General features: G+C 38.5%; 1 protein-coding gene across 2 annotated transcripts; it reads right to left on the bottom strand.

The window, feature by feature from the left end:
* Nucleotides 1–1,430: 1,430 nt before the first annotated feature.
* LOC117423268 (alpha-N-acetylgalactosaminide alpha-2,6-sialyltransferase 1-like) lies at nucleotides 1,431–27,735 on the bottom strand. 2 transcript variants are annotated; one of them, XM_034038795.3, is made up of 9 exons: nucleotides 27,587–27,735; nucleotides 18,047–18,335; nucleotides 15,559–15,727; nucleotides 9,960–10,125; nucleotides 8,706–8,841; nucleotides 7,170–7,273; nucleotides 4,501–4,584; nucleotides 2,135–2,234; nucleotides 1,431–1,910 (listed from the first exon to the last, which is right to left on the bottom strand). In XM_034038795.3, the coding sequence occupies exons 1-9, from the start codon at nucleotides 27,694–27,696 to the stop codon at nucleotides 1,740–1,742; spliced, it is 1,329 nt and encodes a 442-aa protein (XP_033894686.3). In that variant the 5' UTR covers nucleotides 27,697–27,735; the 3' UTR covers nucleotides 1,431–1,739. The 2 variants fall into 2 exon arrangements, with proteins under 2 accessions (XP_033894686.3, XP_058845946.1); XM_058989963.1 differs by lacking the exon at nucleotides 27,587–27,735 and adding an exon at nucleotides 23,806–24,441.

Below are 27,735 nucleotides of genomic sequence, written 5' to 3'. Positions count from 1 at the left end.
CATAGATCCGAAGAGAGAGAGGTTCATTTAGATTTCCAGAAAGTTTTTGACAAAGTCCCGCATAAAAGATTAATTCTCAAACTGAACGCAGTAGGGATTCAAGGAAATGCATGCACATGGATTAGGGAGTGGTTAACATGTAGAAAACAGAAAGTACTGATTAGAGGAGAAACCTCAAAATGGAGCGAGGTAACCAGTGGAGTGCCACAGGGATCTCTGCTATTCCTAATCTGCATTAATATCTTAAATTCTGGTATAGTAAGCAAACGTGTTAAATTTGCAGACAACACAAAAATAGGAGGAGTGGTAAACACTGTTGCAGCAGCAAAGGTCATTCAAAATGATCTACACAGCATTCAGAACTGGGCAGACACATGGCAAATGACATTTAATAGAGAAAAGTGTAAGGTACTGCACGCAGGCAATAAAAATGTGCATTATAAATATCATATGGGATATAATGAAAGGCCAACAAGATGCTCAGATATATAGTGAAAAGTGCTGAATTTAAATGAAGGGAAGTAATGTTAAAACTTTACAATGCATTAGTAAGACCTCATCTAGAATATTGTGTTCAGTTCTGGTCACCTCGCTACAAAAAGGATATTGCTGCTCTAGAAAGAGTGCAAAGAAGAGCAACCAGAATTATCCTGGGTTTAAAAGGCATGTCATATGCAGACAGGCCAAAAGAATTGAATCTATTCAGTCTTGAACAAAGAAGACTATGCGGTGATCTGATTCAAGCATTCAAAATTCTAAAAGGTATTGACAATGTCGACCTGAAAAAAGAAACAAAGACACAAATGGAGAAGAGAAGCTTGCAAAGTAGCGGGGGCGGCACGTGAACTGACTAGTTTGGATTTCTGCTGAGTCTTTGAGGAGGACAGACAGGCTCGTCTGATGGAATTGCAATATGAAACAAATTACAGCAGGATGATCACACCCTGCTTCAATGGGCAATCCTTTTTGAAAAGACTTTGAAAAAGTTTGTCGATGGGCCAAAAAAAAAAAGTGGCACTGGACTATTTGTTGAAGGAAGAGGGCCAGAAGACAAGAGAATTTCTTCATCTGAGTCAGACGGAGATTTTCTGGACTGGTCTTTGTGCTCCAGAGGCCGGTAGCCTGCGGACATCCGCTCTCAAGTTCCTGGGTGTAAAAAGACGCGATTGGCTCGTGGGATCGGAGGACGCCCACTGAGCCTCAGGTCCCTGAGCCGTATGGGGAATCGCCGCAGTGAAGCAGAAAAATAATAATAATTGGGCATTCTAAATTGGGAGAAAATTGGGGGTAAAAATAATTGGAGATTCTAAATTTATACAAAAAAAATTGTAATAACTCAATATCGGAACAGAACCCAGAACTACCCCAATGATTGTAAACACCATGAAGGAAGTGGACCATTAAAAAGCAATGACAGTGATATTTGAAGCTTAGTTCACATGAATTCTAACAAGACATACAAATGTATTTTACTTTAAAACCTTCTAGTGTTATATAACTTCACAGCATGGTACATGTATTCATATCTCAAAAAGTCACGGGTGACTTTTTATTATAAAAAATAGCAAGTGTTAATCTACGTAAATACTAGTTATTCACTTTGAGCAGGTTTTTTTGCAAACTTTAAAACAGTTTTCTACCATCTAACAAAAAACACATGGTTTTCTGTAATGGATATACCTGCCACAGCAGATTTCCTTATAAACACGTATCTAATAAAATGTCAATAGGAATGTTCTCTATCTCCCTTGATACAGGTTCATGATTTTAGTATCATGCAGTTTCTTCCACTCCTTGATTTCCAATGCATAGTCGTGATTGCCGTAAAACACAGTTTTTGTCTTTGTCTTGTCATAGTAGTGGTCTGGATATTTGGCATAGTCTTCTGTGATATATCCATAGGCATCGACCTGTAGAGATAAATAAAGAAATGGTTCAGAACAGCGAGTTGGTATATGTGTGTTTTGGGGTTCTATTTTTAGAAAGCAAGGCGAGGGACAAGTAAATTCTACATTTGGTTATCTGTCCCAGTTTTCTGGAGGATAGTGTATAATACAATGACTAAGCTGTCTGTGTTTGTGTATCTCAGCAGACCCAAGGAACCAGGGTATCCCCCATTCCCAATCGTACTTACAACATCACAGAGGTGCAGAGCCAGGAGCAGAGCGAAGGCTCCGGTGCTTGGTCTGTAGATGGCCCAATCTATTCCTTCAACAGTTTTTGATTTCAAGAACCTGCAAGTCAGATGAAACAGCTCTGAGTCACTTTCTACAGTAGCAGAGGTTCCCAGCCTTTGTGGTCTGTGAGTAAATATCAGGGGGTCCCTATAAAATAATGCAGCTCCATCTCCCACACTTCCAAACCATTCACTTGCTACTCAGCAAACACCACAACACATCTACACACAACATATCCAACATATGCCTCCTTACAACATCCTGCTACCTATTAATCCTGAATAGTTTGTATCATAATTCTGATATTTTGAGTCCAAAGCTGGCTGTGGTCTGTGAAAAAATACTTAAATGCCATTGCCAATGAACATTTACAGTACAGTAAAACCTGTCCAATCCAGCGTTGCTTGGGACCGGAATATTGTGCTGGATTAGACAGTGCTGGTATGCAGAGGGGCTGGATTAGACAGGTTTTACTGTACTAAACAAGTGAAAAAAGGCAAAGATATGGTGCTTGTTAGGGATAGTTTGGGATGAAAGCCAGTCCCTTCACCTCCCACTTATCCGCCTTTAAAGCTGCCCCCAGGATTACACCGTGTAACAATTTTTTTTTTTTTTTTTTGGTTCCTGGGTAGTAAGTGTTATTTCCTAATTGCTTATGCCTCAAAAGTATAGAAAATGACCAGGACAGTGATATTTTGAAATTTACCTATTTTCCAGAACATTCCCGATAGATTCAGTGCTGAGTAAACTTGGAGTAACTTCTAGAACTTTCTAGAACTTTCCAGTAATATAAATAGTAGTATAAATACAGGGGCCTTAAGCCCACCAGTTCAGTTTAGTTCCAGCTGCCTAAGTGGATACATATCTGCATTTTTCTGAGATGGCATCAAGGTCATAGGAGACTTAAAAATGGTGGCATTCCTGATGGGTCTCCAAGGCGGTTTTACCAAGTTTCCCTGCTATCTTTGCCTTTGAGACAGCAGGGACACCAAGGCACACTACCACAGGCGGGACTGGCCACAGCGGACCGAGTTCTCTGTGGGGAGGAACAACACCAAGTGGGAGCCACTGGTGGAACCCCGGAAGGTGCTGGTGCCACCACTGCACATCAAATTGGGCCTTATGAAACAATTTGTTAGAGCTCTAGATAAGGAGTCGGCAGCCTTCAAGTACCTTCAAGACTTCTTCCCTAAGCTGTCTGAGGCAAAGGTCAAAGCCGGTGTCTTCGTCGGACCACAGATAAAGAAGATCCTGGAGTGCAATGAATTCCCCAAGAAGCTCACTAGTAAGGAGAAAGCGGCTTGGAACAGCTTTGTCGCAGTGGTTCGGGGCTTCCTGGGCAATCACAAAGCCGAAAACTATGTGGAGCTGGTTGAGACTCTGGTGAAGAACTACGGCACAATGGGCTATAGGATGTCCCTCAAAGTCCATATCCTTGATACTCATCTTGATAAATTCAAGGAGAACATGGGAGCGTACTCGGAGGAGCAAGGCGAGCGCTTCCACCAGGATATACTGGACTTTGAACGCCGCTACCAAGGACAGTATAACGAGAACATGATGGGAGACTACATTTGGGGCTGATTCGTGAAAGTGATTTACAGTATAATCGTAAATCTCGAAAAACTACTCACTTCTAAATCATTTGTAGTCATTTTTGTATTACTTTAGTATAAATACATGTTAATTTGGATTCATATGTTGTTTTTTTCTGACTTTATGTGAACGAAAAGACACATTCGCCCGTTTTCTCATTGGAAATAGGTAAATTTCAAAATATCACTGTCCTGGTCACAAAAGCAAAGTTTGTGGGGAATAATAGCCATTTTCTATACTTTTGAGGCATAAGCAATTAGGAAATAACACTTACTACCCAGGAACAAAAATTACATAGTGTTATATATGTGGGGGTCTTCAATCACCCCAAAATATCTATAGAGCGATAAGCCCAGCCGGAGAGAGGCCAAATATTGTATCTATACACCATTGTCATTTTTCTGTATTCCATTGTGGTTTGTATTTACAAATCTGTTTATTAAAATCATTTTGGACAGAACACTATAGTAGCTCTGGGTCTTGTGTGATATTTGGCTAGTCACACATTCAAATAACCGCTCAGTAAACATTGGAGATGTATCCTCTCTATCTGTCTCTCTCACAGAACATACTTAGACACACATATCATTTTTGTAATGATATATATTAATCATTAAAACAGAACAAAATCATTTTAAAATCTTCAGGTACATAGTGGTTAAAAAGTGTTTTTGAAAAGTATGTCACCACAAGATCAGAAAGACACATAAAGACAAAAAAGATGTACCTGTTTTTAATGTATCTGTTAAAATCAGGGTGAGCAACCAAATAGTTTTCTGGTGTGAAATCCGTCCCAAAATACGACCTTGGCCTAAGCAACAAAAAAAAAAAAACACATGAAGAAAGTTACACAAGCAAACCACTTCCACCTCATTGTATTTTGACCGCTGGGCAGCGGAAAGGACTATCCACTAGATACTGTCCTCGGGGCATCAGATGATTCCAGGGCACTTGCAATGCACTCCCACCTTTCACTTCCTGAGCTCGGCACTTAACCCTAACCCTAAGTTTCTTGTGGATATTCCTTTGAGCTGCGACCTCCGGCACCCATTTACATTCCTTTCAATAGCTCAGGCTGGAACATCGGAAATCGACAGATCTGGTCTTGTTTGAAAGACGAGGCTTCACTATTCATCAAGCCTAACCAAGACACCACAGGTTGTCATATAAGGAATATACAGGCAATCGAACAACAGGGTTCAGTGAGAGAGAACTTAGTTTGTTATTTTAAAAATATGGCTTCAAAACAAGCCCAGAAAACAAAAGCTGGTACTTCAATACAGGAATTTAAAGCAGAAGTGTCAGAAATGCTTTTTCACCAGTCAGAAAGGGATCATTTTGACAATTATTTGCCATCATCTGACGAAGAGGAGGAGGCCATTTCTCAGGGAATCAATGTCTCATCAGAGTTCTAAGTAACATTTTTTTTTTATTTTATCTATTGGTGTGCTATTTTAATTCTAATTATATTATTATTACTTAGCACTTATTTGCCACAGTAAATAATGATTATGACGTTACAATTGTGTGTTGCCAAAAATGTCAGGATCTCAATTTGTAAATCCCAGGATAGTACTTGGTAAATATACAATTGTTACAAAACCAAAATAATTTGTAATAAGTTATCTAATGTGATTGTTTTACACATATAATTACAGAGACCCAGACTGGAGCTGAGAAATGTAGAAGAGGACCCATCCACACCTACAGTCCCAGGCAGTGTGCAAATACCTGTTGGACCAGTTGGATGCTATGAGGAACAACAGTGGAGGTCTTCATGGGTCAAAATTAATCAACCCGGCCTGAACACGAACTGACAATTATTTACCCAACCCGACATAAAATTCTTGTTATTGACCCGGCCCAAAAAAAAACAGCGGAACGCTTTTCCTTTCCCCAGCTTAGTATATGCACTGACTAGATACAGTATTAAAGCTGTGTTTTTTATCCAGTCAACCTGGAAATCTGGCTGAACTACAGACATTGTTTATTCCATCATGAACCTACACAGAGGACTGTAACATTAAATATATAATATGTTTGTGCAAAAGTTACAAAGATAAATATGTTATGTGAAAATCAAATGAACGATCTTGTAAATGCGTGTTTTTATTACAAACTTAATACAGGAGCAAATGGAATTGAGATGTAAAATTTGTGTTTTGCAAAACTTGTTTCCCTTCTTTGTCCACAATAACAACGAATGATTCCCACACTGCAGACTTGCATTTTTCTGTGAGGTTTTGTTCATGGAATTCGTTTTTCTTAAGTTTCTCTTTCACGTCCTTCATCAACAAATCCATTACTCTGACTTTTAAGAATGATCTAAAAGAAACCCCTTCGATATGGGTCACGTGACTGCAGGTGCGCTCTGCAAGCCATGTCATGTGCTACTGGGGGAAGCCAATCCATGCAACAGGAATTATAAACAATTATTTTTAGTACCAAAGAGAGCCTCTTTAAGTGTAATCGACAGTTTGTGTATTACTGAGTAAACACAATTGGACCCGGGTCTCAAGTCCTCGGGTCTGGGTAGACCCGTGAAGACCACTCTGATTTATTTCAATTTGTTTTTTTTCCAGATAGTGTCCAAAGAAATTGTGATAACACAAACAAGCAGGGTAATACGATGTTACAAAAAATGTTGCAAAACATTGTTGTTTCATTTTGTTGATATTGTTACTGTAAATAGATTCATTCTACACAAAGAGATCTGTGAGCTATTTTGGAAACTTTGGGTTTTGAACTGGCAGTTGAACTGCATTCCATGCAGACAGCATCACAGGTATTTGCCTATGACATACATCACTTGCCAGAGCCAGTTACAGAGTTAGGTGAGACTGCTTCACAAAACTGTGCTTATTGCAGAAGAACAGAAGCGAAGAACATCAGAACGCCTTGGAAGTGTAAAAGCTGTGATTGTGCCTCTGTATAGAACTGTTGACAGAAACTGTTTTTCTAAATGGCACAACAAATAAGGTTTTTATCCTTTACAAAACACATGTATATATACTGATTTCTTTCTTGTATATAGTTACTTTGTTACTTATGTTCTGTAAGGCACTTTTTTGGTAAAAATCTGAAAAACACTAATGTTCGCACATTATTTTCGTATTTCTTTTTTTTTTTGTCCTATTGGACTGAAATTTTGTATACATCCCAACATCTGTGTTTTTATTTTTTTCCACATTTTCATATCTGTAAGAGTCTCTGAAGCATTTTTATTCCAGATAACTTTCATAATATGAAAGGAAACTTTGGTCTTTTGATTTTATACAACAATAATGCATCTAGGACATAACATTTTTTTACAAGGGGGGAACCAATTAATGTAAATGCTTGGAGTGTAAAGGGTTAAAAAATATTATTTTCATAAAGAAACAATAATAACCTTACCTCATTTCAAGATAGGGTCCTCTGGAAACCGTAGTATTCAGCAGTAATGCTCTTAGCCATTGGTAATCCCTCATATCTTCTGTAACCATGATGTATTTTATTTCCTACAAAAGGCAAAGTGAACAGAGTCTGTTTTAAAGCAGCACACAATTGCAGCATTCAGCATCATTCTACAGATGATTACTTGTATCATTGTTCTGCTATCGCTTGTGTTTAATGAACCCCTATGGCCTCAGTATAGCTCACAGAGTCTCAATCCAGGGTTATTTCCCAGCACAGTTAAAACGGACAGTTTTGTTAACGTATGACTATGTCTTTGCTCTTTGCCATGAATATCCCAGAAAGGTATATTAAACTAGACCCTAACCTTTAACTTCTGAGTTAAATAAAGAATGGTTCACTAAAGAGAGTCTATGTATGAAATACAGTTTTATAAATCACTGTTTAAACTCCTTAACAGCCTCGACACGATTCATGAATAGCAGTTTTATTTCCAGAATCAGGGGGCCATCTTAATAACGACTCTCTGGAGGACCAGACATATGTGGGAGTAGACATCATTCTTGAGCTGTATTGAGGTGACAGGGATGCTTTTAAACTATTATTAACAAAACAAATACATCAGATAACATCAGATCATATTGCATGCCCATACCAGCCTGCTCTTTCAGTCTGATTTAAAAGGTGGTTTGGTTCCCTCTGTCTGACATATAATGAAAAGCTGGACCTGTAGGATAACTCCAGCCCCCACAATGTCACTCTCAATATATAAATGGTATATCCCACACAAAGGCATCAACATTATAGTTTCAGATTCTTGATGTTTTCTCATGAATACTAGACCTAAAAAAAAGTCTTAAAATAACCCATGAGTTTAAGCTTTTAAATAGAACCCTTTTATTATATAAATCCGGAAAGTCAAGTTTATTGGTCCAGATATTCAACGATTTTGCGAATTTATGTAACTTTTAAGCAACTATGCTTGCATTTTCATTTTTTCGCTCTAAACAACTTTATTTAAACAAAGCTTTGTGAACTCAACGATAGTGCAGTAGTGTTTTATTTTTCAAATGTCATTATTGCATGGATGAGAACAAACTTGTCACACAGGTTTCATTATTTTTATTTTAAAGTTTTTTTTAGGTTTAAAGTTTAGTTTTTTGTTGTTGCTGATGTTCAGTCAGCATTCAAAATAACACATTTCAAAATGCCATATTGACCAATTACAAACATGCACACACTCAATCACACTTGTCAGACAAGTGCAACCAATTTGTCCCCAACATTATGATTTGTGGAAAGCATTTTTTGACTTTTGCACTTGTAGGTGGACTTGCATAATTATTCTCAACTCTGCAGCCTTCAGACTTGAGGAAAAAAAAGCAAGAGTATTTTTTTCTCCTGCAATGCCCGTTTTAAATTTCACTCTCAGGCACAACTTTTTCTCAAGACTGGATTGAAACTCCGCCTGTACGAAACTCGCATCTCATTTGAATATCTGACCTTAAGTTTTTAGTATCAAGTCTCGATCTTTACCTTATCCATGGGTACGTTGGTAAAACCTTCCTTATAATCCCCGAGAGACGAGAGCATGGTTTGAGCTGTGTGGACATAAAATGAGGTTCTCACTCCAACATCATCTTCAAAGCCTTTGATAACAGCCCCGTTCACACTGCAGGAACACAAACACATCGGTCTATATGCGTATTTATATAAATATAAACAGTGTGTGCTAGGTGACGCTAAAAAGGACAAATTGAGTTATTCTATTAATAAAATACATTTTCAAAAATTGGTCTGCATAATAATACAAATCCATGATTGATAAATGAGAGACAAGTGTGCTTTTGTTAAACACTCGTCAACTGTGTTTCTATTCTGCATTAGAACATTAGATGACTGGCAGGCATTTCAAATCATTTACAGCAAAAGTCTTTCTAAACCCTTTTAGTTTTGTTCATTTTCCCCCAATATTTATTATCCTATTAGAGTGCCCCACCCCATATATATAAACCAGGCTGTGCTTGGCATTATGGAAGTTGCTCCTTTTCTCCTGATTGATAGGATATTAAGCTTGTTTAGGTATATATCAGTAACGTACATCCCTGTCATGGACACTAGCATCATGAAAATGCAGACTACCATAACATACATCCACAGAATGAAAAAAGGTACCTGATACAAAAAAAAAACACACATTGTGGATGAAGACATATTGCACCATATTTTCAAAGCATTTACTCCAGTCTTTAATTAATTACAATTAAAAATAAATAAATAAATAAATAAATAAATAAACCTACGTCTTTCTATTTTTTTTTTTTTTTTTGTATTATGTTATATAAGATATTTTTCATGAAACAGACCATAATCATATGCAAACCTTTAATAAAGGATGGGCTGGAATATATTTAACTATTTACAAAGCAGCATTTTCTATTTAATTTTAAATAGAATTTTCAAATACTTTTTTTAGAACTATTTTGTAACATTAACATGACTTGTTCTCCTTTAAAAAAAATAGCAGTTAATTAAAGACTGGTGTAAATGCTTTGGAAATAAGGCCCATTATATTCTGAACAGGATTACTTTAGAGAGTTTATAATTTAAGTCACTGTTTAAAGTGAGCTTCAAGAGTCTAAGTCCTTTTAGCATTAGAGGGCATCTACTAATGGAACAATGAACACATGGAAGCTGACAAGCTCAGGTGATCAATAAGATTTATAATTAAGTTTTTGATGGTTCTATGAGATAATATAGTCTTGGTTGAGCTTTTAGAGCACTTCGTACCGGAATATGTAATCATGCGAGTCGATTTCAGCACCCTTCCGAGAGCCGTTCAAGATCCCTCCATTCCCAACAGCAGCACAGCGGATACAACCGTCATTCCTCTTGGGACTGAGCAGGACTTTCTGTTCCTTTGGCCTAGGTATCAATTCCACAGCCTGTTTGACTTCTAAAGAAAAATGAACAGGACACAGAAAATGAATACTCAAGACTAGTAACATGATTTCAGACCAAAGGAGGTCACCTTAGAACAATAGTGCAGGTCCTGTGGCGGCCACATCACTGATGTCTTGTGATCTTTGCAGCATTATGAACTCTCAACTAACCAGCTGCTGCACACAGGTCTGGGTGAACAAGGAGTACCTTGCAAGATAAATCATTCCTGCAATAGTGCACTGGACTGCTGTTCTGTCAGCATTAGAAAATACAAAATTTCTAAATGCCATCTCGACTGATTGCAAGCATTCACACACTCAATCACCCATCAAATAGTATTTTACCTTGTTTGCGAATTAGTTAAGTGAAGTTAAACACATAAACAAATTTCTCCCCAACATTGTGAGTTGCATAATTTTGAATTTTGCACTGTACTTTCCAACTAACTGTTTTTTTTAGAATAACAACACATTGAATTTTTTTGGGAACTGCTAAAATAAGAAGATTGTGCTTCGAGATTAACATTTAACAGACTTTCCGTTAACTGAAGACCATGGTGTTGCCTGGAACTGCAGTATCACGAGCAGACAGTTGTGGTCTGGTGATGTTCTTCTGAAGAATTACCACAAAGTGTAGTTTTGCTAAATGACCTATTGCAGGATCCGGTCAGGATGTTTAATAATTTTAGCAGGCTGACATCATTCTTGTTAAAATGTTGAAGAAAAGCATATTATTCATATAAACCAAGCTAACACATTATATGAGAAGAGAAGACGATAAGGAATCATGCATGTTAAAGGAGGGGTTTGGCCGGGGGTCCCCTCTGACTCACGGAGAACCCTCCTCTATGAGGTAAATGAAGCGATGCTTAACAAAGGGTTGGAGAAAGTGGAAAGGATGGACCCCCGGTTCCCCACTGAAGATGTTTATGAGAAGAAAAAAGGAGAACCACAAATGCATGTAGAAAAGAAGAAAAGAGAGAAAACATTAAACATTCTCCTTTGTGCAGCCAATCCGTTTTTGAAATTTGAAGGAATAAGATGAAATAGGAATCTTGAATGAGGTTCAGGTTACTGCAGCGGACACGTAGACTAGGAAAGCTGGAAATAGAAGGAACTAAATATTTGGAGCATCTCAAAACCCCCAAATACTGTTAGGCATATGATTTCCATAGTTAAATCGTCAAATGGAGAAAAGCAGCCTTGACGGAGGAAGTAATCAAGTTGCCTAGAATGACTATAGAGACAGCCAGGCGAGAAGGTGGAAACTGAGAGCACTTGTAAATTCCTCGCAAGAGGAGACGAACAACTGGGATTGATAGTATAGTTGGAGAAGTGATAGACATTGGTGTTGAATTCCTGACAAATCGGATTTGATAGTAGCTGGTACCAGATATAAAGATTATTTTGATTATAAAAGAGGAGAAAGCTAATCTGTGCTACTGGATCTTGTAACGCAGACTGAGAGTAAAATGTCGGCGGCTTGAACCAGCTGGGGGAGCGGCACTGCTGCTGCTTGAGTACTGGATTGCAACAGAAAAGAAAATACCTTTACAAACAGTTTTCAGGATTCTGTGAACTTGTCAATCTTTACAAAGACGCACTGGAAATTTCTCTAGCAGTCAGAATACTGGATACAGTAGCTGCACGATCGAGTACTGTACTGCTGCGGCTGATATGGAAGGTCGACATTGAAGAGTCGCTATGTCGGTAGGATAAAACAGGATACCGGGTGGATTTCTTTAGCCATTTCATCTGCTGGATTTGGATAGAGCGGCCACCATCAGAGATTTCCTGATTTTAGAAAGAAAATTGCTGTGAATGGGTTTTCTTCCTTTTTCCAAATAATCGATTTAGATGTGGGTCTGTAGTGATACATAAAACGAAAAAACGCAAGACCAACGGAAAAAACATAGGACAACTACGTGTAGGTTGCTAAGCATTAAATATTATTATTATTTGTTTACTTAGCAGACGTCTTTATCCAAGGCGACTTACAGACTAGGGTGTGTGAATTATGCATCAGCTGCAGAGTCACTTACAATTACGTCTCACCCGAAAGACGGAGCACAAGGAGGTAAAGTGACTTGCTCAGGGTCACACAATGAGTTAGTGGGTGAGGTGGGAGTTGAACCGGGGACCTCCTGGTTACAAGCCCTTTTCTTTAACCACTGGACCACACAGCCTCCTTGTTATAGTTATAGCGGTTGTAGTTATAGTTATAGCGGTTGTAGTTATAGCGGTTGTAGTGCTTCAGTAAAATATGTACTGAATATCTAGTGTACATGACAGCAAAGCATTGTTTAGCGTAAGCTGTATTGAAAGAAATGTCTCAAAACCTCTCTGCTGTTTGGGATTTTTTTGTTAAATGCCCAGACAACCAAAAAAAAAAGTTGAATGCAAAACTGTGCAAGCGACTCGTATCCTGGAGATATAACTAATCTCTCTCTAAGGTCACTTGACAAGTGTAAGTTCATATTATTAGTAGTAGTATTAATATTTTTAGCAGTAGTAAAATGTGACTGATAACCTGCTTGGAACGGTGACTGTTAAATAAAGCTTTGTTTTGCTTCAGTCCACTGCAGTTGTGCAATCTAAGCTTACTGTATGTATCACAAACATCTTCAATTACGTGTAAATAAACAATGCGTATTTTTATTTTTGTTGAAATTATAAAAACATGATTACTGTTCTATATAACATATTTTTAAACTACATGGGAATGTTTTATTCCATTTATATAGATTACTTGTAAAATAATAGGATTTTCAATCAAATATAAACAAAAAGCTATGGTGATGTCACCAGTGAGTTATGCAAATGAGTACCATCGAATGTTTGAACCTTCCTTCGGTAATGTGTGCCGAACCTTCGAAGGTCAAAAGGTACACTTCGTTACAGCCCTAATTCTTAATAAATATAATTTCTCCAAAAGACGCTGCTATACTGTTATAAGTAATTGGGTGCCTGAAAATATGAACAACAGTGAGTTTTGCCCTCCTTCAGTATTCTGGATGGAGGGCATACCTTGCAAAGTGACTCCATGTGAACAAAATGAAATGTATAGAAATAATATGTACAGTTAAACGTGTCTAAGTATCCACACCTGTGATGAGAGACTTTGGCTCAAGGGACCTGTTATGGTGTTTGCAGAACCAACTAGAGCTGAACCTGGTACAGAGTTTGAATCCTGCTGGGAACGTGCGGATATGCTGGACATGTACTAGACGATTTCAAATATGAAATGTACTTTCTGATATAAAAAATAAAGGGTTAGGTTTTTTTTTGAAGGAAGGATAAAGAGAGAGTATCCTTGTATCGCCAGTAGATGGCTCCCTTGCTCCATGAAATAGGTCAGTCCAATCGTTGTTTTGTCAAGACATCAATTAAGTATTTAGACAACCTTGGAGTTTTTAAGAAAATATAGAATAACGATTTACTGCTTGTATGTCTTATCTTCAGAAAGCATGATGTTTGATAAAAGGCACAATTTCGGCTAAAAAAGTGGATGTTAATCCCACCTATATTTATGTTTTCAAAGACAAGATTAGAAAGGGATTCTTTGCAACATATTAATCAACGTTAAAACATAACAGCCAAGGTCCTAAGAAAAACCTGTTTCATCTGGATTTTGTATGAACAAAGGACAGGGTCAAACTTAGTTCAGTCATTATAATACCATAAAGGTTTAATGAATTAAAACTGGCCTGTATTTGGATTTTATAAACTGGACCGTCCATTCAAATCTTAGAGGGCATCACCAAAGAAATACAGTGATATTATAAATTCTAGGAGCGACTGTTAAACTGAAGTGAATTAATTAAAAGTCTATCTTATAATGCCATTTATAGTTAAAAGAGGTTAAGTGCTAACTGACACTGTTTGTAGTTTATAATGGTCAGGGAAATAGAAATTAGACACAAAGGCCAGGTATTGCAAATTAGTAAAATAAATGATTAACCCTTTTTTAGACAGAACAATATTTGAAACTAAAAATATCAATTTGATTTCATAGGATTAATAATATGTTTTAAGTATTTAGACATTATAATATCCATTAAATTACACAATATAAAGGTATTATGCTATGTTCTTTGTGTTAGTTTGTAATAATATACTATAATGTACCTTGTTATTAATCCACTGTATTAAGGTTATTAATGCTGGTATATGGAGTCATTGTAACGTGGTTCTTTGGTAGAAACTGCTGCCCAGCATTGAGAAGGGGGCCTCTTTTCTTATCAAGATGTAAGGGCTATGAAAGAAAGGAGGGGGCCTTCTTGCACTGCTTGCAGAAGCAGATTTTCAGAGTCAGATACAGGTCAGAGCCTGGTAAAGGGCTTCTGCTGAGAAATAAATAATTGTAATGAAAATTAGTAACCACTTAAACCTAATGAAACTAATTGAGTTGAATATTGTATGAGGCAATCTTTTGTCAAATACTCTGTTAGACATTAGTATACGGAATCAAAACTGACTCATTAAAAACATACTGAAACACAATATGGGGTTAAGAGAAACACATACTTTTAATTTAAATATAATCAATTAGAGATGATGTCACATATTAAAAACATCTCTCATATATAACACATATAAAAATAGTGTTTGCACGCACACATAACGTAGGGTTACCATGTGGCTCCAGATTAACCGGACGCTGTGAGACAGAACAGGATTTCAAACTTGCCCCTAAATCGAAATAAATGAAAGTGTAAATGAACCATCCTTAGCTACAATTAAGAATGGTGCTTAAATACCGGCATGCGCGTCAAATAATTGTATTATACTAAGAATGAATTGCAGCCAGTCACTATTTTTTTCTGTTTGTTGAAATTAAATCGCCCATATTATTCTACAAATACAATTGCATCATCATCTCGTTGCTCTATCGATAAATTAGCTATTCGTTCATTAAGATCTGATCAGAAGCGGCTGATCAGTGTGAATTGTTTGCTGCGCCCAAGCAATTCCACCACAGCAGGATTAATCTCAGCAAAGGTGGAGCTCATTTATACGTGAATTACTTTCAATTTAGGGGGAATTTTGAAATCCCAATATTTAACCGTTAATAAACTGAATGAGTACTAATTATACTCTGATTCGTAAAAATTTTAATACATGAGTCTGTGTGAATTTCTTGATTATTAAAAGTTATCTGGATATATTGTGGGTCCAGTGCATGAACACTGTCCTCATAACGTCTCCCCTGAGTTAAGAGTCTCCCCTGAGTTAAGAGTGTGTGCTGAGCAAATAAAAAGAGTACATATGAAATCTGAAATCTCAGAATCGTGACAACGTCATGCATTGCAGATCCTGGTATTTCATGCAGGTCATCCATCAACGTACTAACCAAGACCAAGTGGGCAAATCAAGGTAGTATGACTATAGACCATCCCTAGGAAGGCCCTAGGTGTGACGGAACCATTTCCAAGCTCATTCCTCACCTGTGTAATTAGTCCCCATCCATCCATACGGAGGGTTGAAATGTTCCAGCCTCTTCCACTCCTCATCATTAAAGTGCTCTTTGTGCATGAAGAGGCTGATGTCAGGGATGAAGAGCTGCTTAAACCAATCAATTTCAGCAGACCTGGACCTTATAGACTCTGGGCAGGTCTGTAACAGAAACATTGAGAAAATGTAGCAGGTTAGGGATGTGAGATAAGGTTGGAAAGGAGAAATTCCTAAAATGTCAACTGTGTAAGTGTTAAGATACTTCTGTCCAGTAAATGTACTAATTTTCAAAACCCCACAGAATAGAATTATCAAGGTCTTTTACACCAAAATAAAGTTTGCAACAGTTTGTTGTGAAAAAAATCCATGTAAAAATCCAGTGATTTATATATTAGAATATAAGAACATAAGAAAATGAACAAACAAGAGAAAGCCATTCAGGGCATCTAAACTTGTATTGTTTAGCCTGCTATTTTTTGCACACAAACAACCGACTATTTTATTATACATTCGGAAAAACAATGCGATCATCAGAATCACTAGTTTCACTGTAATATTAATAAAACTTCAGCAACATTTGTACAACTTTAATTTAAAACAAAATACTGTATGTCTGGTAAAAGATATACCATTTTTAACTCAAAATCAATGCCATTTTCAGAGAGAGGTTGTAGCTGCTATAATTATAATAAGAGAAGTACCTTTGTATTAAAATACTTTCCAGCAGCAGGATATTATTCTATAATCTTAAGCACCATAAGCTACACAGAGTTCTGCTTGATGTTGACATTTCAGTGGTTTTATCAGCGATAGTCTGGAGATGTGTATATCTCAACACATTGTACTTGTAATTTATATTTATACAGAATGTACAGTAAAAACATATTCCCCTGTTTTGAGAATTCAGAGGTATGTTGTGAAATTCCTAATAACATACTTTTGACAGTTGTGGAAAAGCATTGATATCACTCTGTGCCCTGGTTATTGTTTTTGTTTTGTTTTTATTGTGAGAGTGTAGTCCTGGGGGAAACAAAAGGACTGCATCTCCCAGAAGGTCACAGGCTGAAAAGCCTTCATTTGTTTAATTGTTTAATTTCATTTTGTTAATTGTTTAATTAGTAATGATCCCCTGCACCTGCCTATCAGGTGCAGGGTATTTAAAGAAAGCAGACAGTCTGTTTGAGGCTGCTATGTGGAAAGTCTGCTTGTTAGGGTGCACAAGTGAATGACAAGAAAAGGTAGTGGAAACCTGTCTGGTTTTGTTTTGTTTGAATCTTTTGTTTTTGTGTTACAGGTAAACAGCTTAGCTGTCCTGTTTTATAGTTAGGTTCCTGTGTGGTGTTTCGTTAGTGCTCAAGAACAGCAGTGTGGAGTAGTGGTTAGGGCTCTGGACTCTTGACCGGAGGGTCGGGGGTTCAATCCCCGGTGGGGAACACTGCTGCTGTACTCTTGAGCAAGGTACTTTACCTGGATTGCTCCAGTAAAAAAAACCCAACTGTATAAATGGGTAATTGTATGTAAAAATAATGTGATATCTTGTAACAATTGTAAGTCGCCCTGGATAAGGGTGTCTGCTAAGAAATAAATAAGAACGAGCTAGGTGTTTGTTTTGTTTATTTTTGTTTTTGTTATTATTTAAAAAAATAGCGCAATAGCGCTTTAAACCTCCATTTCCTGTGTCCTGGGTCTGTTTTTAAAGGGGCAACAAACCTTGAGTGGTGCACTTTTGTTACATTATCTTATATGAGTTTCATTGGCTCTGCGTTATTTGTTCTGAAGTTATGCGATAAGCATAATTAACACGAGACTTAACAGGATTACAGGAGATTAGGATGTGTATTTCCATCTCATGATGCTTTTTGATTCGTGGAACAATATTAATCATACCAAACTTGTCAAGTCACTGTCAGAGTGAAAATTTCATAGCTCTTCCTGCATTCGGCCCTGTCACTCCTCCTAGTGACATCATGAGAGCATCTGTAGTGTTGCTTTCCGAGTACGATTATGAGTAATGGTTTCTCTGCACACCCCTCATTTTAAGTGTTCAATTTCATGAATAGGGAGCCCCTATTTTAATATATAAAACATCAGTACCGGTAGACACTTGAGACACTGTTGAGTTGGTGACTTTTATAAACAGCTGGTATAAAGTGAGCATGTTAACCGCATTGACATGCTCACTTTAAGGTGTATAGACAACAATTGATTGCCTTTAGAGATTTACAGTAAAGGGATTTTTAAATGATTGTTTGACAGTGTTGAACAAGCTTTACCAGCTCTTAAACCACCATGACCAGTTAATAAAAGCCACCAGCTCCAACAAGCATACAGGAGTGCTGATTTTTTTCTTACAGTTATCATCTTACAGTTATCTGCTTTTCTTATGCATTTTCCTTACACCCATCACCCTTACAGAACATCACTGTATTTTACATTGGAAATAAGAATTTGTAAGAACCATCAAGCCAACACTTTTCTTACTGTCTTTTTTGCAGAAGGGTCCCGGTGGTAGTCCTCCTCTATGTCCCACTTGGGGTAGAGTATAAAGTCCTCGATCCTCCAGGGCTTCTTTGGGGTCTGTGGTCTTAGCTTTTCTACGGTAGACTTCTTTGTCATAGATTTGGGCACATTCACAGGCGTGGCTTGCTTTTCCACAGTGGGTTTGAGAGGGGGCTCCAGGCTCATCACTGTAGATCTTAAAGAAGCGGCTGCTTTTTCTCCTAAAGTTGTTTTGTCTTGGTTTTTTGAAATGGGAGCCACCATGACATACCTATTTTAATGGTGGAAAGGGGAAATTAAAATGAATATTTTACAATATTTCCATAAACAACATATGCATGCACTATAAAAAGTAATGACGAGATGAGATTAGCTTTTTTAGGCAGTTATGAACTGTTGTGTTGAGAGAGAGAGAGAAAGCAACACAGGAGCTTGAAGGCTGTATTTAAGAGACTGCAGGTAAGGAATCTCACCCTCAACAAGGCACAATGTGAGTACAGCTTATGCAAGTTAGAGTTCTATGGAGGAGTTTCTAACGACCCCAAAAAAGTTTATGCGATTGTGGCAGAGCAGAAGTCCTGCTGTAAATAGTGTGTGTGTGGGAATGTAAGGTTGGCTAGGATGGGGTTAAATCTGTCCCTGCCAGCAATCATAAGTGTGGCCACATGTATAAAAATATGCAGAAACCCTTTGTTTGTTGGATGAGTGTTTGTGCTGTGATTTTTATATTGTTTGTGAACGTGGTAGCGAAGGCTAATGCCCAGCCTACACATAGTTATTATTTTGTTTAAACCTTTTATTTTGGCCCTTGTGCCATGTCTTTTTTGTTCCTGTGTTTTCTGTTATTTTGTTAAATAAACATGCGCTTAAAACTGCCGCTTTCTGTGGCTGGGTCTAATTCTTGCCGGTAGCCAGCCTGGGCCGTGATGCTACCATGTCACATGTGGTGTTGGAAGTGTGATAGTGCCCCTTGTGACCCAGAGCAGGACTGCAGTTTAAAAAATAAATAAATAACAAACATAATTGGATCTGCTGGAATCCAGTGTGATGGCAGGCTGGAGGACCTCCTTGTGGCCAAGGTTTGTGCCATGTGTGCGGGAGTTCATGTTACAGAACCATATCATGACAGTGGTGTAGTCCTAAATCTGGAAGAACAGGAATGCTGGGGGGGGTGGGGGGGGCGATATGGTCTCCACTGGGAACAGGTTTGTGGTTGCTGAGCCCGTTGCTAAGCAAAGGATGCATTGAAGTTCCTTGTGTATTCAAATGGGATGGGGCATTATTGGATTTCACTTGGAAGTCATTATTGGAAGTCACTAGATTTGGTGAGAAATTTGCTAAATTGGCAACACTGCTTGAAGACGCAGAAAAAAATATTTGATTTCACCACGACTTATTGCCTTGACACAACAAAGAAAAGAGATCATTTCATCGGTGCCCAAGCACTGAAATTAGAGCGGTTGTGTGCCATTTAACCAGTTCTCCTCCAATCCGTGGTTGCCACATCACTTCCCTTCTGGGGCGATGACTTGGTGTACCGTAGCCCCACTCCCTTTCTAGATAGCCGACTTCCACCTTTTCCTGGAATGAACTGTCAGACCACCCAGTCCGGGGCACTCTGTTTCCTTTAGACAGCGCCGTCACAGGCCAGGAAGGACATTTATAACCAAGGTTCATTCTTTTGCTGTCACACACCCCTAAACGAAACTGGCAACTAACTAATTTTAAAGGGGGAAAAAATGGTTTAAATACTATAAATGAAATATATAAATTCAAAAATAAACCAAAAGTAACTATGCAGAGCACGCCATTTAGAGCCCACAGAAGCAGTCATGTCGCCAGTGGACTCCACATTGGCATGCTCTAAATTAACCCAGGACCGGGCCACAGCCTTGAACATGGCTCCGCAGTCAAAGAGACCCTCCCTGGTGATCTTGCACTTACTGGTCTTGTAAATGGCTAGTTTAGCAAGAGCCAGGAGCAGATTCACCAGGAGGTCCCTCTTCTTGGTGGAACAGTCCTATTTAATGTCCAGTAGGGGGACTATATCAGCTTTCTACAGCACCTGGTGTTCCAGGTGATTTCCCATCCAAGTACTACCAAGCCCAACCTTGCTTAGTTTCTGAGATCAGACGAGATTAGGCTTATTCAAGGTGGTATGGCCAATGCCATAGCTGATAAAAATAATTCTACTTAGCACCTCCTAAACAAAAGGGGGTGCTAACAAAGACTGTCCATTAACTAATTTAAAAACAAAAACACTGTTTACATACTGTAAATTAAATGTTCAACTGTAATAATGAACCAAAATACACGGTACAGAGCATGCCACTTAGAGCGCACTGGTCAACAAAAGCCATCATGTCACCAGTGGACTACGCAGTCAAAGAGACCCTCCCTGGTGACAAGGATCCTGAACATGGTTCCTCAGTCAAAGGTAGGGGTGCTGGTGAGGGATCGAGATTTTTGCACATGGCTGATATTGTTTATTGCTCCACGTCCTTGAATAATTCATTTCGGGGGGAGGGGGGTGTTCAAACCCCTAATATATATCCTGCTTCAATATGTTGGTGTAGTTGTTAAATTGCATTCATTTATTTGTAGAAATACTGCATATGTATTATATATATACAGACGTGCGCAAATTTGTTGGTACCCCTCCACAAAAAACGAAGAATGCACAATTTTCTCTGAAATAACTTGAAACTGACCAAAGTAATTGGCATTCACCATTGTTTCTTCCATATTTAATAGAAATCAGACTTTGCTTTTGATTTTTTATTCAACATAATATTGTAAATAAGAAAACTAATGAAAATGGCATGAAAAAAAATGATGGGACCCCTAACCTAATATTTTGTTGCACAACCAATCACTGCAATCAAACGTTTTCTGTAGCTCTCAATGAGACTTCTGCACCTGTTAACAGGTAGTCTGGCCCACTCTTCCTGAGCAAACTGCTCCAGCTGTCTCAGGTTTGATGGGTGCCTTCTCCAGACTGCAAGTTTCAGCTCTTTCCTCTTGGCCGCGCCCAGGGAGGTTGGCTACAGTTCCATGGACCTTAAACTTCTTAATAATATTTGCAACTGTTGTCACAGGAACATCAAGCTGCTTGGAGATGGTCTTGTAGCCTTTACCTTTACCATGCTTGTCTATTATTTTCTTTCTGATCTCCTCAGACAACTCTCTCCTTTGCTTTCTCTGGTCCATGTTCAGTGTAGTGCACACAATGATACCAAACAGCACAGTGACTACTTTTCTCAATTTAAATAGGCTGAATGACTGATTACAAGATTGGAGACATGTGTGATACTAATTAAAGAAATTAATTAGTTTGAAATATCACTATAATCCAATTATTTATTATCTTTTCTAAGGGGTACCAACAAATGTGTCCAGGCCATTTTAGAATATCTTTGTAGAATAAGCAATAATTCATCTCTTTTCACAGCTTCTTTGCTTTATTCTATGACATACCAAAGGCATTCAAGTATACATGATAAAATAGCTTTTAATTTCATCACTTTTCAGGAGGAATGAAGCATTATTTCAATGAGCTGTAAGGGTACCAACAAATTTGAGCACGTCTGTAGATATATATATATATATTAAAATTGGTAGTTTTTACATGATAATAATGTTATCTAGAGCAGGGGTTTTCAACCTTTTTAAAAAAAAAAAACTGTACCCCTTCTACAATTTTCACTCACTGAATGGTATCAGAGTTGCAATAAAATGCTTTTGCAATAAATATACTTTTTCACAACAGTCTGGGACTGACAAACTGCTGTTTTAAAACAGAATACCTATAGGATTCTGTAACGGGAGATCTGTGCTGACTGCCTGACGTATGCATGGTGCTGCAGGAAGAGGGCAGCAGCCTCGTAAGATCCGCCTGTCAGTCATGGCGATGACACGGAGAGGTGGGGAAGAGGGTGTGTTGGATTTCCCTCTCTCCGAGTGGCTGAGAGGCGGGCCTTGGGGTATTGCTGAACCTACAAATAACGCTCTGTTGTTCCCTCAGATCTGCCCCTATAGGACGTACACGAGCCAGTGGAAGCTTTGCGGACGGACGGAGAACAGTGCAGCCACATGTAACACAACAAAACAAGAAAAGACAAGAAATATAGTAGTAGCGGGGAAACCTTGAGCAGACCCCCGAAAGTATAGTTTTAAGCGAAGCAGTTGAGGGAACTGTGGAGTGTAGGACGGAGTCTCGGGCAGTACGGGTAGCGACAGTTGGAGAAACGCTGCATAGTGCAGCACCTTTATTTTGTAGTTTTGTTAATAGTGTTTTATTTTCTCTTTTTCTATGTACCTTCTGTTTTGATTATTGTTTCGTGCACCTGTGTGTGTACCCAAGGTACTCTGTGAAGTCTTCTATCATTGCTGGGAATAGGACAGCAGTGCCACCTTGTGGACATAAACAAATAGTGCACCCAAGTGGTGTTTAGCACTGCAAATTTCTGTCTCATGTGACAGTGAATTCCTCACCTTCCACAGATTCATTGTTAAAACTTAATTACTTGTCTTTGGACGCATGCACCAAATTAAGGAGTCTATTCATAAAGGGTCAACGCCTGTCGAAATGAGAAAACAGGAGTACATGATCGGATTTCGTCCACAGCCACCTATTTAACGGCAGTTGCTATTCATAAGAGATCATTCAGATGCATTGTTAAGCCCCAGCGATTTTCGTTTATGAAGACATGTTTTTAACAAACTGAGAGAAAGGTTAACGATTACCTCATTAGCATATAGTTCATCGGTACTGAGCTTCAACCTGCTATTCATAAGAGTGAAAGACAGCAAAATGCTGTCGATAACTAGGAGTTATTAAACGCTTTCTATAGTCAAGTCTAAACTAACGACAGCCTCGGCAGACTGTTTTTTTTAAAGACCTATTTTATTACTACACTTGCTCTGTTATACAGTTTGACATACCCGTGATTAACACTGCCTATTTTGAAAACAAATCTGTATTAATATAAATATATACTCATTATTATTATTAGAGAATTACAGTATTATTCAAATGTCCTCCTACAGTGCTTTTTGTTTAGTTTTTGTTTATTTTATTTTATTTTATTTTTTGGTCCTGCAGTTAAGAATGGAAATGTTATGTGTCCCTATGGAAATGTGTTTGTAGGCGTTGCAAAACAAAACGAAAATAATAATAATAAAATAACTATTCTCACCATTAATGATGGATACCCATTCATAAAGTGCGTTGAGACAGTCGCCGGTATTCTCAGATCATTTTATGAATAGCAATATGGACGACTTTCGTTAGTTTTAAACAAAATTCGTTTTATTAAGACAGTCGGCAAGTACTTCTACGAATAGCTGAAAGACAGTATTTAGGAATCTCTTTGGAAACACTCGTATTCGGTTTCTATTCGGCAAAGTCATTATAAATAATATAAAATAGTCTGCAATGTAAATGTTTATCACGTTAATATTTACTTTCCACTTCAGCACAATTATGCGTGCCATTTAAAATGTGTACAGTATCAAAAACATCAACCTCAAGATTAATAACTAACAATGTTTATATAGAGAGAGACACACACAAACACAAAGAATACCTCCAGACGGTGCACACAGACAGACATGCCCGTCCTAAACAAACGGAGGCAAAAAGCAAACAGGAGGCAAAAAGCTTAAAAAGCACGTTCAATCAACAAACCATTAAGCAAATAAATTAAATTGCACTGGGTGAAGCGGCACGGCCAACTTACCAAGTCGCAGATGGAACTCCGATCGGAAAACACAGCAGACCATAAAGAAACTAAGCAGCCTTTCCTGAATACAGCCAGACCTGGCGTTTTATAGGTAAAAGCAACGAAGTGTAAGGCAAAGCTTTGCCAAGTTATACAGCTGTGGACACCGATTAGAAACAGTCCCAAAACTCAGTGACCCAAGGGCATCCAGCATTCTTTAATGAAGTCCATATCTGCAACACGTTCGTTGTCATGTTATTTGTCCCATCCAGGAATTTATTTGATCAGTACCGAGTCAAAACAAAGAAAACGTGTCTATTCGGGTCTAAAATTCTAACTTGTGTTGTTGTTTTTTATTTTTCTCTCCTGACGCTACTAGCGCGTAATTACCTCTCGTATTCAATTGTTGTGCACAAGCTTTTACTGAACAGCAATGATATTAAAATAATACCGTCGCGGGGAGAGAGCCAAAATGTATATGGGCGGTACAATCGTCGATATTTACTTGTGTGCCCAATTAATCGATTGCTATTTTGAGGCTTAATTGACAGCCCTATTGTGTACCATATCATTTATTTGTTTCTGTCTGTGCTGTTGCTTGAAAACGACTCTGAAGTATTGTTTACACTCCTTGCTCTTTTGAAATGAAATGCTGGTTTAATCACTTGAAGTTAAACGGGAGGCCAGAGCTGCAACACAGATAACTTTGTCAGGTTACTTGGAAACAATTAGAACATCACAAAAGTAGGAGCTACTTTTTATTTATTTAATTTTAGGAAGTATTTGCTTTTGTGGGTTATGGATCCATCAGCACTTGGTTGTTACTGTATTCAGCAGAGCTTTGTCGTTTATCCTCTAATATACAATTTTATAGGACAATGTTCTATGTCATACGAAAGCAATGATAGATAGATAGATAGATAGATAGATAGATAGATAGATAGATAGATAGATAGATAGATAGATAGATAGCAGTGTGGAGTAGTGGTTAGTGCTCTGGACTCTTGACCGGAGGGTTGTGGGTTCAATCCCACTGCTGCTATACCCTTGAGCAACGTACTTTACTTAGATTGCTCCAGTAAAAACCCAACTCTATAAATGGGTAATTGTATGTAAAAATAATGTAATTGTATGTAAAACTAATGTGATATCTTGTAACAATTGTAAGTCGCCCTGGATAAGGGAGTCTGCTAAGAAATCTTCCATCCCCCCCCCCCTACCCCCGGCTCTCCGGTCCTGCTGATCGAACCCAAGGCCCGAACCCCCCCTCGGCCTCCCCTCGAGAACAACCTGAGGAGGATCCTGTACGCGATGACGCTCCACACCCTCCACTCCCGCCGAGACACCGCTTGGCGGGAGACCCTCCGACCACCGGAGGGCGTCACTCCCCAGTGGGAGGCCCTGTACTCCCTGCTGGTCTCCAGGGGAGCTGGGGATTTGGGATGGAGGGTCCTGCACGGAGCGCTCGCGTCAGGAGAGATCCTGTGTCACTTTACCGACTCGGACGCCGCATGCCCTTTCTGCGGTTAGTCCGAGTCGGTAGCTCATATTTATTTTCTGTGCGCCAGGCTGCAGCCGTTTTTCCTGCTGCTGAGGAATCTGTTCCTCCCCAACCCTCCTCATTTTCGGGCACCCTGTTCGTGGCTCCACCAAGAAGAGGGACCTCCTCGTGAATCTGCTCCTGGCTCTTGCTAGACTCGCCATCTACAAGACCAGGAAGCGTAAGATGATCGGGGAGGGTCTCTTTGATTGTGGGGCCATGTTCAGGGCCCTCGCCCGACCCCGGGTTAAGTTGGAGCACGCCCACGCGGAGTCTGCTGGCGACATGACATCTTTTGTGGACCAGTGGGCTCTGGGGGGCGTGCTCTGTTCCACCTCCCCTTTTGTTATAAACATTTAATTTACAGTCCTTTTTACCAGGTTTTCTGTTTATTAGTTAAGGCCTAGTCCTTGTTGGCACCCCTATTTTAGGGGTGCTAAATTGAATTATTTCTCCGGCCGCCTTTGGGCGGCTGGTGCACCTGCTGCCACTGGGCAGTCGGTGTAGTCCGGCCTACTAGGCCCTTAAATAGGACTACTACGACTACTACTGCGACTACTACTACTACTACTACTACTACTAATAATAATAATAATAATAATAATAATAATAATAATAATAACAGCGAGCTTGTTATCTGAATGTGAGATCCCACAAATATCGTTTATTTTACTTCAAAACACTTTGAGTGTTTGTTTTGTAAAACAAAACAAAAAGAAAAATGACCATGTACAGCATTTACATTGATAAATAATTTATTGATAAAGAATATTAAACAGCTGTCTATAAAGTATTTCTTTAGCTTTAATAGCCTACCTAAAGGCTAGCTGTTTTATAAGATCTGCAGACAGTTAATTACGGATTCGGACACAAATTGCATGAAATGGCAACAAATGCTATGCTATGCTATTCTATAGCTGACGAATGTAGAAACATTCGCTAGCACACCCAGAGTCGGCTTCTCTGCGCTAATTCTTTGCTATAAACATGTCCATATTTTTTCCAGCATTCACGGTGTTAGTTCTGTCTTTGTGTATGCTTATCAAAGCCACTGCGTTTAAACTTTAACTGCGTTTAAACTGCGTTTAAATCTGACCTCCTTTTCTTTCCCTCCTCCTCCCCCTCCTCTGATCTCTCTATCTCTGTTCCTCTGGAATCTACCACACTCTCTCCCTCTTCCTCCGCTAAGATTCCTTGGAGTCACCCTGGACCCCTGCCTCTCTTATTCCCAGCACATCTCCACTCTGGCACGCACTTGCCCTGACCACATTCCGGCGCCTCCTTAAGACTCACCTCTTCAAACAGCACCTGTAGAACTCCTCTGTTGTATCCTGGGACACTATCACCCTTCATTTAAATGTGCTTTATTTTGCTCTTATCTGCCCCCTATTTTACTGCATTTAATCCTGTACTTCAGAATATTGTAATCTGCCAAGTGTTTAACCTGTAGTATTTTGTACTTAATCATATCCTGATGTAACTATCACTATTTAATCATATCCTGATGTAACTATCACTATTATCTGCTGTATTATTGAATTGTGGTTTGTCACACTTGAACAAAAATTATTGTATTTCTTGCTCTTATTGTATTACTTGTATTGTAACACTTGAATGTATTTGCTTGCGATTGTAAGTCGCCCTGGATAAGGGCGTCTGCTAAGAAATCAATAATAATAAATAATAATAAATAAATAATAATAATAAACTTGTCAGTTTTTTTTTGTTTTGTTGTTTGCTTTGCTGTGCAGAGTGGCTCCTGCATAAATAATTTAATATGCTCCCTTGTTTTATTTTTGATGGTGGTGAAATTAAGATTGTCGCTGCCTCATCCACATATGTATGCCTTTAAAGCGCCGTCTTTAATTATCCAAGTCCTCTGTATGTTTCCCGTTTTAAAAGTAATATATTTCTCGCGCTGAAAAAAACGTCACCTCACAGCAAAAGTAAAGGCTCTGCTCCCTACACTGAGGTGACGTATCCTTCTCCCATAAATTAAATAGTGCTGATAGATCCAGTCTAGATCCAGCCCAGCCACACACACTACAGTGGATTGTGAGGAACTCTTATCTCGTTTATACATCATCATTACAACTAAAAAAAACAGATAGTAGACAGATAGGTAGTACACAAATGAATCTGCTCCTGCCTTTATCACTGTTAAATGTTTATATATATATATATATATATATATATATATATATATATATATATATATATATATATATATACACACACACACACACATAGGTAACTCACCGGTCTAGATAATCCAGATCTCCCTCATATTTAAAAAAAAAGGCTCCGATTAGTAGTAAAACTACGACTATGAGACCAAGAAATCTCTTCTCCAACCTCTGCATCTTCATACTGTAAAGGTAACAGAGCTACCTGCACACTGAAGTTAT

This window comes from Acipenser ruthenus, chromosome 17 (assembly GCF_902713425.1).
Source record: "Acipenser ruthenus chromosome 17, fAciRut3.2 maternal haplotype, whole genome shotgun sequence".
Lineage (NCBI taxonomy): Eukaryota > Metazoa > Chordata > Actinopteri > Acipenseriformes > Acipenseridae > Acipenser > Acipenser ruthenus.
The sequence above is the reverse complement of the archived record's forward strand: the minus strand, read 5'-3'. Positions and strand labels throughout refer to the sequence as shown.